Source organism: Electrophorus electricus, chromosome 5 (assembly GCF_041902795.1).
Source record: "Electrophorus electricus isolate QZ-2024a chromosome 5, ASM4190279v1, whole genome shotgun sequence".
Taxonomy (NCBI): domain Eukaryota; kingdom Metazoa; phylum Chordata; class Actinopteri; order Gymnotiformes; family Gymnotidae; genus Electrophorus; species Electrophorus electricus.
Window position 1 is genome coordinate 3,782,136 of NC_137501.1, and position 15,365 is coordinate 3,797,500.

Here is a 15,365-nt window from a genome sequence, read left to right on the forward strand (position 1 = left end):
TGGATTTTTTTTAAACTATGCTTTTCAAATACAATAAACATTCATTCAATACTGTTCGATTTAAAGGATCATTGATTAAACATAAATTATAAAAAATATGAAAGAGTTAAGCACACACTCTGAAACGGTAACAGAAAAGTGGTAAATGAATGTGAAGTTTATGTAAAAAAAATAAAACTCTTATCCTTAAAGTAATATGAATGTAGAACATCTTTCTGTGACAAAACCAGAAGAGTTGGCACCAGGAAGATGACAAGCTCAAGTGTGTCACAAGTGTGATCACACGTAAGCTGGTGAGTCCACATGTGTTCACATGTAAACTGGTGATTCCACATGTGCTCATTTAAGATGGTGATTCCATATGTTGAAAAATTTGCAAAAAATAGAAAACCCCATTTAGGAACAGACCAAAATGTCTTCCCTACCTCTGTTCTGTTGTAGTCATGTGTAGCTGTGAATCCATTTAATCAAAAGTCGCTCATACTATCGTGTGTCAGGTGAGATTTATCAAAAAGAAGGTAATATGTGATGAATCATCTGCCATTGAAACATGTTTTATATGGTCCCACACTCCTGCTGTGGTGTTATATATTAAACTGTAAGAGTTTGCCTCAGAGTTGTGCAGCAGCCAAAGTTCAGGAGCGCTACACTGAAGGGTTGGTCTGAGGTCACGCACCTTGAACGCCATCAGCATGCACATGTATGAAACCCTCTGGAAGTTTACATAACTCGTTATGTGGACTGCGGGTTAACTGTATGCCTTTGGCCTGCTGTTCTCTTTTAGCTTCCGCAGAGAGTTCCTGAGAGAGGAAATGTCTTGCAAACACATTTCATACTTGCAGTGATAAATGGGAGCGCTGAGACACTGAGCTACATTTTGCTGCGGGTTTATAGACACTCATGCAGTTACCCTTGCAGGTCATGAGGGCTGTGAGGCTGACCCAAGATCAGTAAACTCCACCTGTTTTCATGATTCATAATGGAGACAGTAGGTGTGTTGTGCAGTAAAGACAACAGTTTGTCTGAATTACGTTTGATACTTGACAGGAGCTAAATCTTAACTGCTACTCGAACCACTTGATGTATGTGGACGCTGTTCAAATGAGGAAGGAAGATTGTGGAGAATGCTGGTCTAAAGCTCAGTGTGGTTGAGGTCTTGGCCTGTTACAGCCCACATTGCACCAGCCAGCCCTTTACTGACCTGGTATGTTTGCATGTTGGACAGTTGTTGATGCATTCAAAGTTCAATCAATAGTATATTTAATGATTTTTAGCTACATACTTATTCCCTTATGGGAAAAGACTCCATAAGGGAAAGTGCAACAGTGCATATTTAGTTACAATGTACAAATATTTTGACTGTGTCATAATTGAATACTTACACCATTACTAATTGTACTGCTGGTCCTGATATCATATTATTGCTAAACTGTAATGCTCCAAAACAAATAAGCAAAAATCACTCATTCAAATAAATGTTAATTCCAAAAAAATAATAATAATAATAATAATTCCAACAATACATGCAGAGGTGCTAGAGACAGAAACTTTAATTATGATCTCAGGATACGTGCCTTCAAGAGCCGAAGTTGTGGGCATTAGATGCCCTTTGCCCTGTGTCCAGTGAAGAAAGGTGCTAGTCTGAGGGTTTATTACACGGTTAAACTCTCAGCTCTCGGCCACACAGGCCACAGCTGCCAAAGTCCCACTGGTCTGCCAGAGATGCTGTTAATGGAGCCAAGGCAAACCTCGACTCACAGCAAGGCCTATGACTAAAAGGGTAAGAATTTTAGAGTTGACATCCTACTGTTTGCTTTGTTTTAGTTCTTCAGTCCAGGATTCAAACCAGGTGGTGAGTACTGAAGTTTGCGAGAGAAGCCTAACCACTTGTAGTGTCTATATTCTTCATATTCCTGTCTGTGAATTTGAATATTACAATATCAATTATCAGTCTAATACATACACTCAACCTTTATTGCACATATCATTCCAAAACAAAATGGGAGCGATAAGTCGAAGTGTGTAGAAAGATGTGCAATGCGGTCGTCGATTCAATATTATAAACTTATTCACAAAGATGCATTTTTTACCTAAACGTTTATCGTGAAGAAAGTGAGAGCGAAGAAAAAGGCAGAAGTATGAAAAGCAAAAAATCTTCATATATTTCAGAATGACATAAAACATTTTAATTTAAAAAATCTGTCTTTCAATAACATCCATTAACTTAAGTAAGTGAAAGTGACAGATGCCGTTTGACTGTAATTCAGTATGATTTGGCTCCCTCTAGTGGCTATTTCAATAGCTAGGCGCTTGGCGAAAGGTTGTTCTCCAATGACTGGGAGGTCGGTTTGCATTTGTCGTACGTCGGAAGGAAAGTGTAGGCTTTAAAAGTAAGGTTTGATAAGCGCAACTCTGAGGATGAGTGCAAACAGATAATCACATGAAGAAACTAGGGTGGTAAACGTAGCATGCCATAGCTGAGTACACTTGGATACGACAAGTACACTGTGGATTATTTCTTAAATATGTACAGATTAGGGCTACATAATCTCAATAATTACTCAATGTTTTATTTTGCTCCTCGTCGTTTGTGGTGTGAGATAGTAGATCTCGCTGTTTCCAGCAATTCGGTTGTCTTCAGTGGCTCCTAATTTTGTGGACAGCAATCTAACGCTTTCTAACTACCGTGCTGTCTATACATCTGTCAAAAGGGGGCTACAGAAAGCTTATAGAATTAATCATACATGCATGGTCCACAGATATACAACAAAACAAAACAAAGTAAGGGAAATTTTAAAGCCGTAGCATAACATTGATTTATATACAAATTAAAGATTAATCCTCAGTTTGATATTTAATAGCTTTTTTACCTACTTGCTAACGATTCGGACTGACTTTGAATCCGATATGTACAGGGCTTCATAAGGGAGTGCACCTTCCTTATGGACCACAAGGTGTCGCCCTCTTCACGGTGGACATTCCTCACAAACCGTATCGTGCGGAGTGTGTGGGTGGCACTGGCGCAGTACTGTGTAGCACTGATGGGCACCTTCTGCGCCTGGAAGGTTGAGCTGTGTTCTCGAAACATTTGGCTGGGCAGTTGATCGAAATTTTGTCGCAGCGATTTTACAGTGAATCAGTAATAGTAATCATGGATGTGATTTCCCTGTACCCAGCCTGAGTCCAATAGGGAGACAAGGTAGAGATCCTCCTTCATTTAAACCAAATGCTGTGTGTCAGATCTAGTGCTAGAATGTCACAAATGAGGTCATAGAAATGGAAAGGGTTTTTTTGTTTGTTTACTTTAACAAAGATTAGAAACATTTCAGGGGCAGTGATGTTTATACATAGATAAATCCTGACCCCTGTGGTCTGAAATGAATTTGTAATTGAAGAGGACTTTGCGGTCATTTGGACTTTAAAATGCTTTATGGTGGCAAAAACAAACTTTGATTTCCTCAGTACACTATGAAACACATCCTGTAAGCCTTAGGTGAGGTTCACCACTACTGCTGCTTAAACACCTTTTCCACCAAACTTTTTAAACAGCTTTTATTAATATTGGGAAATGTAAAAGAAAATTTCCCAACTATAAATACAATCATATTGACAGTTCTCTCTATATACCCTTATCTGTCAGCATATACATTTCGTAATAACACAGATCACTTCAAATTGTAAGATGAGCATACTGCATATGTTAACTGAACAACAACAAAAAATACGAGAGAATCTTCAGTCAAACACAGAGTGCTGAAAAATATAACTAAGGCCAATACAATCCAATAGCATTCTAACTGGTCTGAGGAGAACTAGATGAGGACGTACATCCACTAAAATCACATTAGTCCACGGATTAGTCCAGAGCTGGAATACCTGATAATTACACTGAGGTGGCTTAAAGACTTTCTCTAATATTGCTCATTGTACATTACAGGCCAATAACACCACACTTTCATCTAAGTGGTGATTTCCTAAGGTGTTTTTTTTCTTGCGAGGAAGTCAGTGATAGAGTATCCTGAAGCTCCGACTGAACGTTGAGGCAGTTTCCCAGGTGACGAGGCAAGACGACAGGGTCTGGCTACAAGATATGGCTCAGAACATCCAGTCATGATGTATGACCGAATATCCAGCGGATGTGATTGATTAGAGTATCCTCGGCAGCAGAGCCAATCACCAGGCACACAAAACCAGCACCTTGGAAAGGAAGAGCCTAACGCAGCCACCTCTGATCTCTGTAGGCTGCCTACTTTCATGAGGACGACTACCTGTGTACGAATAAGGAAATCAAACAGTAAGAAAAGGAGTATTGTTTGGACAATATAACCTAGCAGGCTGCGGTGTCACTGAAGATACATGACCCTCTGAAAAAGTACAAATTCAAGTGCAACCGAATGCTTATCATACCATACAAGTAAGTGTACAATACGAGTCCTCCAGTCACCAAGGCGTGGAGTCAAAGTGCGGCAGACTCGTGCGGCCGGGCCCCGAGATGGCGTGGATGTCGGTCTTGTCGCTCACGCGCCTCGCCTCGGACTCCGAGGCGCGCGGGCGGGGCGGGGTGGGGCGGGGGTTGCCCCTAGCTCTCCTCTATGAGCTTGGCCAGGTTGTCCCGCAGCTCTGTAAGTTCAAAGATCTTGCCGTCCAGGATCTCCAGCATCGCCTTGAGGCCCTTGCGGAAGTTCTCCTGCGCCTCCAGGCTGGACTCCAAGCGATGCTCCACGCTGGCTAGCTGCTCCTCCAGCTCCCTGCTCCTGGCACCTGTAGCCTGGGAGGAATGGGCGAGAGCGCGGGGCGGGTAAAGGGACCGCGGTGCTGCTCCTCCAGGGCTCGTGGATGTGCCGGTGGATGGTGTCACATAGGTTAGCGGTCCTTACCTCCAGTTTCCGCTCTAGGGTTTCTTTCTGTGACTGCAACTGCTTAGCGTCTTCAATTTCCTCCCTCAGCCGCTCCATTTCCTGTAAAGAGGGAAAGGTTAATTAGAACTCCATAGAGAGGATGTAACAGGGACTGAAATATAAGGATATACTTTAGAATTTCAGCTTGTACCTCCTCTTTAGCCTTCAGCATCGCCTCCAGTTCCTCTATGGTTTGGTTGAGCTCCGTCTTCTGTAATTTGATTGCATTGGCTTGATTGCTTTGGCTCTCCAGTTCTGACACCTGAAGGCCCACACACCACAAGGGCAATCAATATTAAAAATCACTGTCAAGGCTGTTACTGGTTCTGTATGAATACTACGAGTCACAGAACCCTTAAAAGACAAACAGCATAAAAAAAAAAAACCTCAAACCAACATTCGTATTCTCAAATCTCTTTCCACATGGTTTTGTTCATCTTCTCCTTTCTGGAAGCGATTTCCCGTTGGGTTTTAGCACTTCGCCGTGTTGCCTTATCTCATGGTCCGGCTGCTTCTCCTCACCCTTTTATGTAGTCTCTCGGCCTCCTCTTGGTAAGCGGCCAGCTGCTGCTTCCACTGCTTGACGTTGGCTGTGGACTCCAGCAGAGCTGCCGTGAGCTTGGCGTTGTTGCTCTTCAGAGCTGCCAGCTCCGCTTCCCAGTGCTTGTTGGTGGTTGGGCTGCACAACAAACGTAGCAAAAAATGGCAAAACGATGGTGTCAAAGTAATGATGAAACATAATGTATTCACTCCTATGCACCTATGAAATACTACCATTTCATTACTTGCAGTTGCTCAGTACAAACAACATGGGCATAATACGAGCAGTCTGGCTTGAGGCAGATTTGGTTTTGCAGAGTTTTACAATTCCAGGCCAATTTTAGACATTACTGGAATGATTCCACATTAGGGTGTGTGATCACTCATTAATATGGCCTCAGGGTACATCTCTTCTGAGTGCCCCTATTTTCTTTCCATTTGGGAGGGAAAGGGGAAAAAACATAGTTGAGGGTCATAGACTTTCAGAGAGAGGCTACTTGAGACCACATGTAATCACCTGTGCACAACAGCCACTGGAGTCCAGTGCATCACACCAGAGACAACTACAAATTCAGCCAAATATCTGCCCACCAAAATAGAAGTCCGGTATTGTCTGGAGGAATGTTTTATGGGATCAGCAACTGTAGACCCAGAACATGCCTGTGCGCCCAGAGTTGTAAAGAAAGTTTAGTTTTCCGTTCAGTGATGAAGGGGACAGGAACACATGGGGAGAGATAACCATGGTGGTGATGTCACTGCGTAGTGGTACAACCCACACAGCTGCCCCTCATTTTCTGTGGCACATGAAGCAGCTCTGTGCATCGTCATCCTCCCCCGGCACGATTCTTCGTGCCTTCTCCTCTCACACACCCACATGGCAGTGTGGAACCATGGACTGGGTCTCAGGACATCGGCATGCTGGGCGCCTGTACTGCAGGAGGAGAGACGCCAACCCTCCTGCATTTCCCATGACACTGCCAGCACACACCTCTCTTTCCCTCCCTCTCTCGTTCCATCACTCCTTCTCTCCCTCTTTGTCTCTTCCTGTCTCCCTCTACTCTCTCCCCATGTTTCTCTCTCTCTCAATCTCTCTCTCTCTCTCCCTCTTTCGGCCCTCAGTCCAGCTGACAGCAACTCTGCCTACACATTCCAACACCTACGGAGGACATGCTGTGCGGGAGCCCCGTGCGCTTATAAAGCTCCTCACACAAGCAGGGAGGGCAGACGAGGCGCACCGTCGCTCAGCAACACAGGCTGAAACAGGGAGACAGAGGGGGAGGAGAGAGAGAGAGAGAGAGAGGAGAGAGAGCGAGGAGAGAGAGCAAGAGCAGAGAGGGAGAGAGGGGGGGAGGAGAGAGAGACAGAGTAGAGAGAGAGAGGGGGGAGAGAGAGACAGAGTAGAGAGAGAGAGAGGGAGGATAGAGAGGGGGAGGAGAGAGAGAGAGAGAGAGAGAGAGAGGCTTACTTTCTACTCAGACTTACCCTGAATGTACAGGAAGAAGAGAATTTAAAAGGGACTTCTGTTTGGTAAGTAAACAAGCTTTTCATTTTTCAAACATCTGTTTAATGTTTTTACTGATGCTTTTTTCTTTTTTCTTTTTAGAGACATTTTATTGCTATGAAAATGCAGCACATATTTCATTTGTTATTTATTTATTAACTTATTGTTCTGGAAAAAAAAAAATTGTATGATCCTGTACTCAAATTTGGGAACTACTCTACAGCTGTGTGTTGAGGTTTGAGAATTTATATTTTTTCTTTTTATTGTTCATCATTCATGGAACTACCATACAAAATTCCCAAATTAACCTAATTCATTTCCTCGTCATGATAGTCCACTCTGTAGCCAGAAGGAGCCAGTGGTGAATTTGTGGTCATATGACTTTTAGAAAGTGTAAAGAAATGAACGTGTTAGATGGGAAAATGTCTATTTTAATTTAATAACACTATTGATCTCATGTCAAAAAATGAACAATGGACAAAGCCCTTTTTTCATAGGTCACCCTGTGTAGCACTTGCTATGGCACCAGTATTACTATGACACCACCATTGCTACAACACCACTATCACTACGACATTACTATTGCTATGACACCACCACAATCACTATGACACCACCATTGCTATGACACCACTACTGCTATGACACCACCAGTGATATGACACCACCATTGCAAATGAGTAATAGTTCACTGCAAGTTTGTTTGTCCAACTACCTTACAGCATCTTATGGAATGCTGTCTAAATTAATTGACATTATGTTCATGATAAGGAATCATGTAAATATAAATTAGTTCTTTCATGGAATGCTCATTTAAAAATAAGAATGAGAGATACAGATATATCTATCAACCAGTAAAATGCTTTGTTTATTTGAATTCAAAATGTACAGATTTGTCATTTGGTCTTGGATATCATTCCTTAATTTACTCATAGTATACCTGAATTTTATATGTAAACATTCCAATTTTTAAATAAACCTTATATCTCTATGCAACATTGTGTATCATTTCTATGCCTCCAGAATAAATAATAGCAGAATTATGATTAGGAAATTGGTATAAAACAGTTAATTCCCCAAAGCAAACCAGAAACGAATCAATAAATAAAATCAGACAGAAAGACTTCCATCACTGTGTCTGCCAGCCTGTGCATGAGCCCAGCACACTGGCTTCTTCCAGGTGCGTTCATCCATTTGTGAATGCCCAAACAAAGCTCTGATCACCTGAGTAAAATCTGTCTTTGAGCACCACACGTTTCAGCCTCTCATCTGCTTTATCTTCACGTGCTACATGAGTGCGAAAAGTAAATATATGTCCCTCTATCTAATGCCCCTCACAGGCTACACACCTTATAAGCTCAGTTTCTGGTATTTGCAAATGTTGAAAAAAAAGTAATTCTATCTGTGGATCATGTTAAAGCAACCTATCAGTAAACACAGTCTGTGTATTGTTCATGTTTGCGTACGAAGAAGTCAGTCAGTCACAAACACTGCATGTAGTCTAAAATTAGAAGACTACTTCATATCTGACATGTAATAACTAGATAATTAACTACAACACCTTGATTGATGAAAGGAAATACAATATTTAATAAATGCTGAAATTAAACTCTGCTCAGGAATGTTTACACGTGCATAATCAATCATTCTTAAAATACAATATGAAATTGCATCTCAACAGTCACAGAGTCAAGAAAAGCACAATCCTCAAGGAAAAACACACTATTTCTGCAGGGTTTGGAGTACTGACTGCATATCCAGGCCAAAACAATTAAGTAAACAAAGACAGGCTTAGAAGGAGTCCATTTATGGAGCTACAAAACATCAGAGAAATGCAAGATTTGGCAGAATAACTGTGCACCAGAGAAATAAATGACTTAGAAATATGCATATAGAGTTGCTGCCCTGAGGGAAAATCCAGCAACGTCAGAAAGCACCCCATGTGCTGTGTGCATTGGCCAAACACGAGTGCCGGTGACCGCGCAGTGACTTATCAGAGGGAGCAGACTTGACATGCTTTAAACATGTCTCTGGAGGGAGAAAAAAAAAATTAAAAATTAAATAAATATATTTAATCCCAAAGGAACAGAGCATGGTCATAATGTGGGCCACCAAGACACTGTTGAGTCAGAAGTTTGACTCATCCCACCAGACGCTCAAAAACAGATGACACCTGCTTTAGACCAGTCAACAAGATCTGCTCGCCACGGTGAGTATATTTGCATGAAGATCCCAAGGAGATCGTGTGAACTGTCAATGATATTTCAATGATATCTCTTAGTCGCTCAACACTAGCTCTTGGCAAGATGTGTCACTTAAATAGTTGCTTGATGAACAGGTGCAGTGTGGGTGCTGTGTGCAGTTAGGGCAACTGTACATTTGTGTCTTCTCATGCAAAGACTTACTGTGGTGAGGGAGAGACTGTGTGAGATTATGTAACGTATGCTGCTGTGCTTTTTGCAACACGGTACTGGGTTGTTGAAAAGAGCAGAACCTAAGCATTAGTACCAGCACGTGGCTCCAGATCAAGCAGGCATGAAGGACCCTGAAAGGAGCTCTTAGAGTCCGAATGCAAAGCTGCTGGGTTTTTTTGCAGTGCACTTCCGTACACACTCATGAGGTGCTCATGTTTTTAAGTTACCTGTGGCCAAGGGACTGGGTGGTTGGGGACAGATCCGACTGCAGTTCCGAATTCGGCGACACATCAGACAAGGTGACATCATCACCTGTCCCGTTTACTCGGCAGAGGTCAGAGGTGACGGGAGGGGTCAGAGGTGAGTGTATATCAGCAGGTGATTCCTGTAAAGCACCACAGACAGGAGCTCACGTCGAGCCTCACAGACTTGATCCACTCTCAGAGTAAAACAGTCCTTTTTCTTGTAATGTAACACCAGCACCCATTGTTACATTGTTGTAATGTAACACCAGCACCCATTGTTACAATGTTGTAATGTAAAACCAGCACCCATTCTTACACATTTTTTGCTAATTGACAAGGGAGAACATGGAGGAATCCATCTACACACCTATGGAAAGTCCATATGGTGACTCTAGTTATAACAACAAATCTTTAAACTGGAATATACAGTAGTGTCACAGCAATTACTGTGATTTTGACAGTCCAATTGTACACTCACAACACAAGTTACAGTAAGAAGACTCGGGCTTTAGCGCAGACTAGGACAAGTGAGGCTGTTTTAGAAATGTATCAATTATTCCTAGGTTTTGTTCTTAATAACACTGGGCAATTGTTAATAAAACTTTCTAACATGTCTTAGAATTAAAATGTTACTCCCAAGGCATCAATGTCAAAGAGTGATGCAACACACTGAGGCAATGCCCTGCCATCAAAGGCATTGCTGAGATCTTTCCAGTGAGGTCAGTGAAAGCTTCCACACCTGAGAAGGAGAGCTTGCCAGCTCCATCTTCTCCAGGGACTTCTCCTTGGCTAGGCGTGCTGCTTCCTTACACTCTGCGAACTTGTCTGCAAACTGAGAGGAGATAAGGTCATGTTTGCACATTTGTATAAATCTGAAATGTCATAATAGTGTAAGCATGAGCAGTTCAGGTACGTTATTGACGAATAAACCAAATGTGCAACCATGTATATGCTGTACATTCATTTATACATGCAGTATACATGTATATACACCATATATACATACACTGTTAGATGCAAACAAAAGAGCAAGTGAGGAAGACAGAGCTTAGAGGAATGTAACTGGCAAGGAGTATTGTGTGTGTGTGTGTGTGTGCGTGTGAGTGTGTGTGAGTGTGTGTGTGTGTGTGTGTGTGTGTGTGTGTAAGGGCATGATGTCTCTCTTACATAAGCCTGATAGTGAGGCCTTGGTGATTTTCCACCCCCAGTGTATGACAGCACTTAATCATAATGCAGAGAAGTAAGAGAGAAAAAGAGAGTGAGAGAGAAAGTGTGACAGAGAGAAAGAGACAGAGAGAGTGCAGGAGAGAGAGAGAGAGAGAGAGAGAGAGAGAGAGAGGAGGGGGGGAGGGGAGGACCACGCAGAAGAAACCTCCCACGCACTGATGACTGTACAGCTTCTCATTAGAGCAGTGTGTAGGTGTTCCCCAGCTCAGAGAGAGAGAGAGAGAGAGAGAGAGAGAGAGAGAGAGAGAGAGAGAGAGAGAGAGAGAGAGAGAGAAATTCCACCCACCTTAGCCAGATGATGCTCTGAAGAGAAGCCCAGTCCGTATACTGTGTTGGCACGGCTGTCTGCCCACTGCCCGAACTTCTGCGACGTTTTCGTGAAGCTCATGTTCGGGGTGATAGTGCTGTTTATTATAGCCTGTGGCAATTACAAAGAACAGCATGACTCTTCGCAAGCCACCGAACAAGCGAACATGGATTGCGAGCGGGAAACGCAGCCTCACGCAAGCACCTGGAGCACGCCTCCCGTCGGCAGCTCGGCACCGCATGCCCACTGGATGGTGATGCTGGGAGAATTCCATACCCATAATTCTCATCTACAGCTTCCTCACTTCATATGTGTCGTAGAGGTCAAACTGGGAGTTGAGGAGGGTCATGCGAGGTGCCCATTTAGTATGAACTGATTTGACCTCTGAAGGTGTAGACAGGATTCAAAGGAGATAATAGAGTGTTCCCAGTTTCTCTTAGGGAATCAACGAATTAATAACGATCTGATAACATGACACCCACATTCACTACGCAGCTTCTACAAAAAAGCGTGGCACAGTGACTGACAGAATTCAATTTGTGTGTGTGTGTGTGTGTGTGTGTGTGTGTGTATGGAGGTGTGTGTGTGGGGGTGTTTACTGGCATGTGCCCTTTAATACTGCTCTCAAAACAAAGGCAGCGCTGGAAAAACAGCTTCGTTCACTGGCAAGATACTTCGGTCGAATGATATCACAATAAATCCTTCGCCTGTCTCCTCAAATGGTTAAGCGGGGTGGGAATGTCCAACCGTAAACGCTTAAGAGCCATTGCTGCTTTTATAAGGTAGCGAAATGTCATGGAGGGAATGGCCAGCATTAGAGCCCAGGAATGTGTTTGTGTGGGTGTGGATCTGAGAGCTTCTAGGAGGGTGGTGAGAGGATAGAGAGAGGAAGAAAGGAGTGAAACATAGGAGGAAGGGAGGTATCGAAGTGAAGTCACTTGGGAGCCTATTTTTTGTATGTGTAGGGGAACAGCGATGGCTAGAATTTGTGGAACTAATAATGACTTTACACAATCAAATTAAAGGCAGCTGTGGACACCAGCATAAGGTTCGTACATGTATAGCATAAAAGGCTTTTAGCGCTCCGCTACTCTCAGACAGGCACATCTGGGAAACACAAGACTGAGGTGGGCTCCATTGAGGGGCCCACTCTGTCAGAAGATTATGAAAGCTGACAGTGGGCCTTAGCTTCCCTTGTGTTTTGCATGTTATGCAATGCTTCCTCCAGAGTGGTGGGAAGTGAGCGAGCATTCTCCCTTGTCCCGCATTCATCCTCCCTCAGACGGAGGAGTGATTATGCCTGCTGGCACTGTAGTCTCAATGCTCCTGGTGTGGTCTTGGTCATACAGTAGAGCATGCACCTCTTTATTATACAGCCATATATGGGTCTACATAAACCAGTACTCACACTGGTCATGACAAATACTGTCCTGAAATAAAACTGGAACAAAATTTAATGTTGACACGTCGTTAAGTCCCATCATCAAATCTAATGTTAGGCTACAGATCAAGATAACGCATCAATCTAAATCTTAACGGGAAACGCTCTGCAGTGGCTGAACTAATCTTGCCATCGTTACCCTGAAGTGAGGTGTGTCAGCTACTAAAGCGAGTGCATTTGTGAGGGAAGCTGAGCTGGATGTTTGTAGCCTTTTCATGTCCATACATGAGGCTCTGCTAGCTGAATACTAAGCTCATGGTTTCTCTTTATTTTCCGATGCAGTGGAGGATCAGTGCGGCGGGCGCTCTAATCGGACTCTGCGCAGGCAGCTGGATAATCAGTTGCTGGAGGGTCATAATTGCATGAGGCTGCAGTGGGTGGACGGCTGCAAACCTCAGCATCAGCACACGGGCTCTGGAGTTGGGAGTTGTAGTCCTAATCTTAAAAAAACACTTAAAAAATATTTTATTTCATTTTATTGTTTATGTTATACAGTGTTTTAAAACACAGAGTTTTTGTCTATGAAATGGTTTCTTCTGAAATGCAATACAATGCAATTTATTTTTTTTTTTTCTGAGACAAAACTGGAATTTTACTTTAAGGCGAACAGGGTAATAAGAAAGAAACAGGGGCCATAGCTAAGTAATACCTGCATTCACTCAAGGAGTCAAATGTCATTAGACTAAACAAGATCTTAACAAGATAATTAATAAAGAATAAAGAATTAATAAGGAATCTCCTGTTCTGGCACTAATGCCAGCTTCCTTGGCACAGTTCAGTTTAGGTCAAGGCTTAAGTGTCGAGCAGTGGCATACTGTAGAAGCCACAGTTTGCACTCATGGAATTTAGAGGTCAGGACAGATCATGAGCAGGTTGAAAATGGAAGCGTGTTGCAGATTGAACATCATGGAAGATATTAGAAAAAAATCAATGGATTATGGATTAGTATACCATCCTTTGGAAACCCTACTGTACTGAACAGCCCCCTCATTCTGTCACCGCAGTCTCATGAAGAAGCTCATATATACAGTATATTTACAGCAATTTTGCAGAACCCACAACACACGACGTACTCTTTGTCCAGGACATTTCATTTTTATGTAAAAAGAAAATGGTGGTCAATATGCAATAAAAAAAGACCCAGGATTTAAAAAAAAACAAAAAAACTAAAATGTTCAGAGTTTGTTTTTAATCCATGGTGAGATTTGTACAGTGCCACCCTGCTGTGCATTGTGCTCTCTTTTTTGAAAAGCAAAATATGGTCACCTCATTTCAGATGGTGTTTAAACACCAGTTCAGCAAGAACACTTGCAACATAACAAGCTCAGACTGGACGGAGCCGTCAAAGAAATTATGTAACACTGCCAAAACGGGTTCACAGTGAAATAAATCCCATTAACATTTGCACAAAGTCAACCGGCATTTATAGTTTCATTGTGGTACTGCTAAACTAACAGTAATCTGCGTGGGACCAAAGTCAGTGACCTCCACAGAGCAGTTAAAACCACTCCAGTGCACAGAGAACACTTCACATGTTATTTCTGTCTCTGAAACAAGGAGCTGGACTTCAGTGAATCCTAATGCACAAGCGCACACACTCACACACTAGTGGGGCTATTTTAACCGCGCCACACCACACTCCCTTTGCAAGCAGGGGCAAGAGGTTGGGATTGAGTTGCCAGTGGCCTATATTGCAAAGTTTCATCTCATCTAAGAGGTTTATGTGAGCAGACACACAGTGCATTGGAAAATGTATGAGCATTTGGTGTGGTGATGAGTGCATTGGGGTTACATTGCAGTCATGTGTTGCATGTTGCTCAAGGGACTGTGAGGCAAGATAGGGATGCCAAAACAGACCCCATGTAAAATCAGTGCTGTAACTTTGGTTAGTATAATGGAGGCGTGTATACACAATTGTAACACATTTCATATCAACCACAATAAAGAGTGATGTATGCAAATCTGTAATCGAACTAATTTTTGCAAGCATTACATAGCTCCTCTGACAGCATTGCTAATTTGTTGCATCCTTTATGTAAGGTTACTGAGTGACTGATCAGTTTTACTGCATACAGCTCTTGAAAGGGAAAGAGAATAAATCTCAAGGCAATCACATTTGATAGTATCTCTTGTAATCACACTCCATTACTAGGTCAGTTTGGTGCTTTTTCGAAATTGCTGTTCGACCAGGCTGAAACTGACAAATGCAAACGCATTGGAGATCGCTTAAATATGAGGGCACTATTTAATTGGAATTCATTTTCTGGATTTAAGCTAACGACTGTGAAGCTGCACTTAGTGGAAAACAATTTGGGATCAGTGTGTCCAAATCCAGGCCTGAGCGGTAAAGCCAATGGGATCTTTTCATCCAAGCAGGATCCACAGACAACAAATGCAAAGCAGAGGCCAATTTACCTTTGACCCATCCAGGCTGATGATCCTATACACGTTCCTGGTGCTGTCATAGAAGTAGGACACTGTGACTGCATGCTTGCTGGTGGGCATCCAGTTCTTCTTGGTGTTGGGGTCGATCTGGAAGACATGTGCTCGTGTACTGTAGATCGGCTGCTCTCTGAAGGGGACAAAGAAGAAATGGTGAACCTCCTTGTGCCGGAGCACCGTGGTCTCGCCAAATCTGCCTGGCGAACTTGCACGACCCGGAAGTCGGAATATCATCTCCCCGGCTTCCATCTTCGTTCAAGCCACGACCCAAAGAAACTCAGGAAGTACCTGATCCTTCCTTACCAGCTAGATACATTGGTGCCCTGCTTCCCAGAGCACTAGACAACTTA

General features: G+C 42.9%; 1 protein-coding gene and 1 long non-coding RNA gene across 4 annotated transcripts in view; one reads left to right on the top strand and one right to left on the bottom strand.

Moving 5' to 3' along the window:
• Window positions 1–3,283: 3,283 nt before the first annotated feature.
• homer1b (homer scaffold protein 1b) overlaps window positions 3,284–15,365 on the bottom strand; it is a 16,651-nt gene continuing 4,569 nt past the window's right edge. The window contains exons 1-9 of one of the 3 annotated variants that reach the window (XR_004776490.2): window positions 14,989–15,365; window positions 11,112–11,243; window positions 10,338–10,430; window positions 9,581–9,738; window positions 5,421–5,577; window positions 5,050–5,160; window positions 4,878–4,958; window positions 4,408–4,768; window positions 3,284–4,268 (exon numbers count right to left, since the gene is read on the bottom strand). The exon at window positions 14,989–15,365 is cut by the window's right edge and continues 38 nt beyond it. Coding sequence is in view for 2 of the 3 variants with exons in the window: in XM_027006247.3 (XP_026862048.2) it covers window positions 4,580–4,768; window positions 4,878–4,958; window positions 5,050–5,160; window positions 5,421–5,577; window positions 9,581–9,738; window positions 10,338–10,430; window positions 11,112–11,243; window positions 14,989–15,264 (1,197 nt within the window). In the remaining variant the exon portion in view is untranslated. Of the gene's footprint in view, window positions 4,769–4,877; window positions 4,959–5,049; window positions 5,161–5,420; window positions 5,578–9,580; window positions 9,739–10,337; window positions 10,431–11,111; window positions 11,244–14,988 lie in introns of all 3 variants that reach the window. The other 2 variants (XM_027006248.3, XM_027006247.3) reach the window with 2 other exon arrangements.
• Window positions 5,592–7,930, top strand: LOC145658020 (uncharacterized). Its single transcript, XR_014123974.1, has 2 exons — window positions 5,592–6,965; window positions 7,042–7,930. It is a non-coding gene; the product is annotated as an uncharacterized LOC145658020 (long non-coding RNA).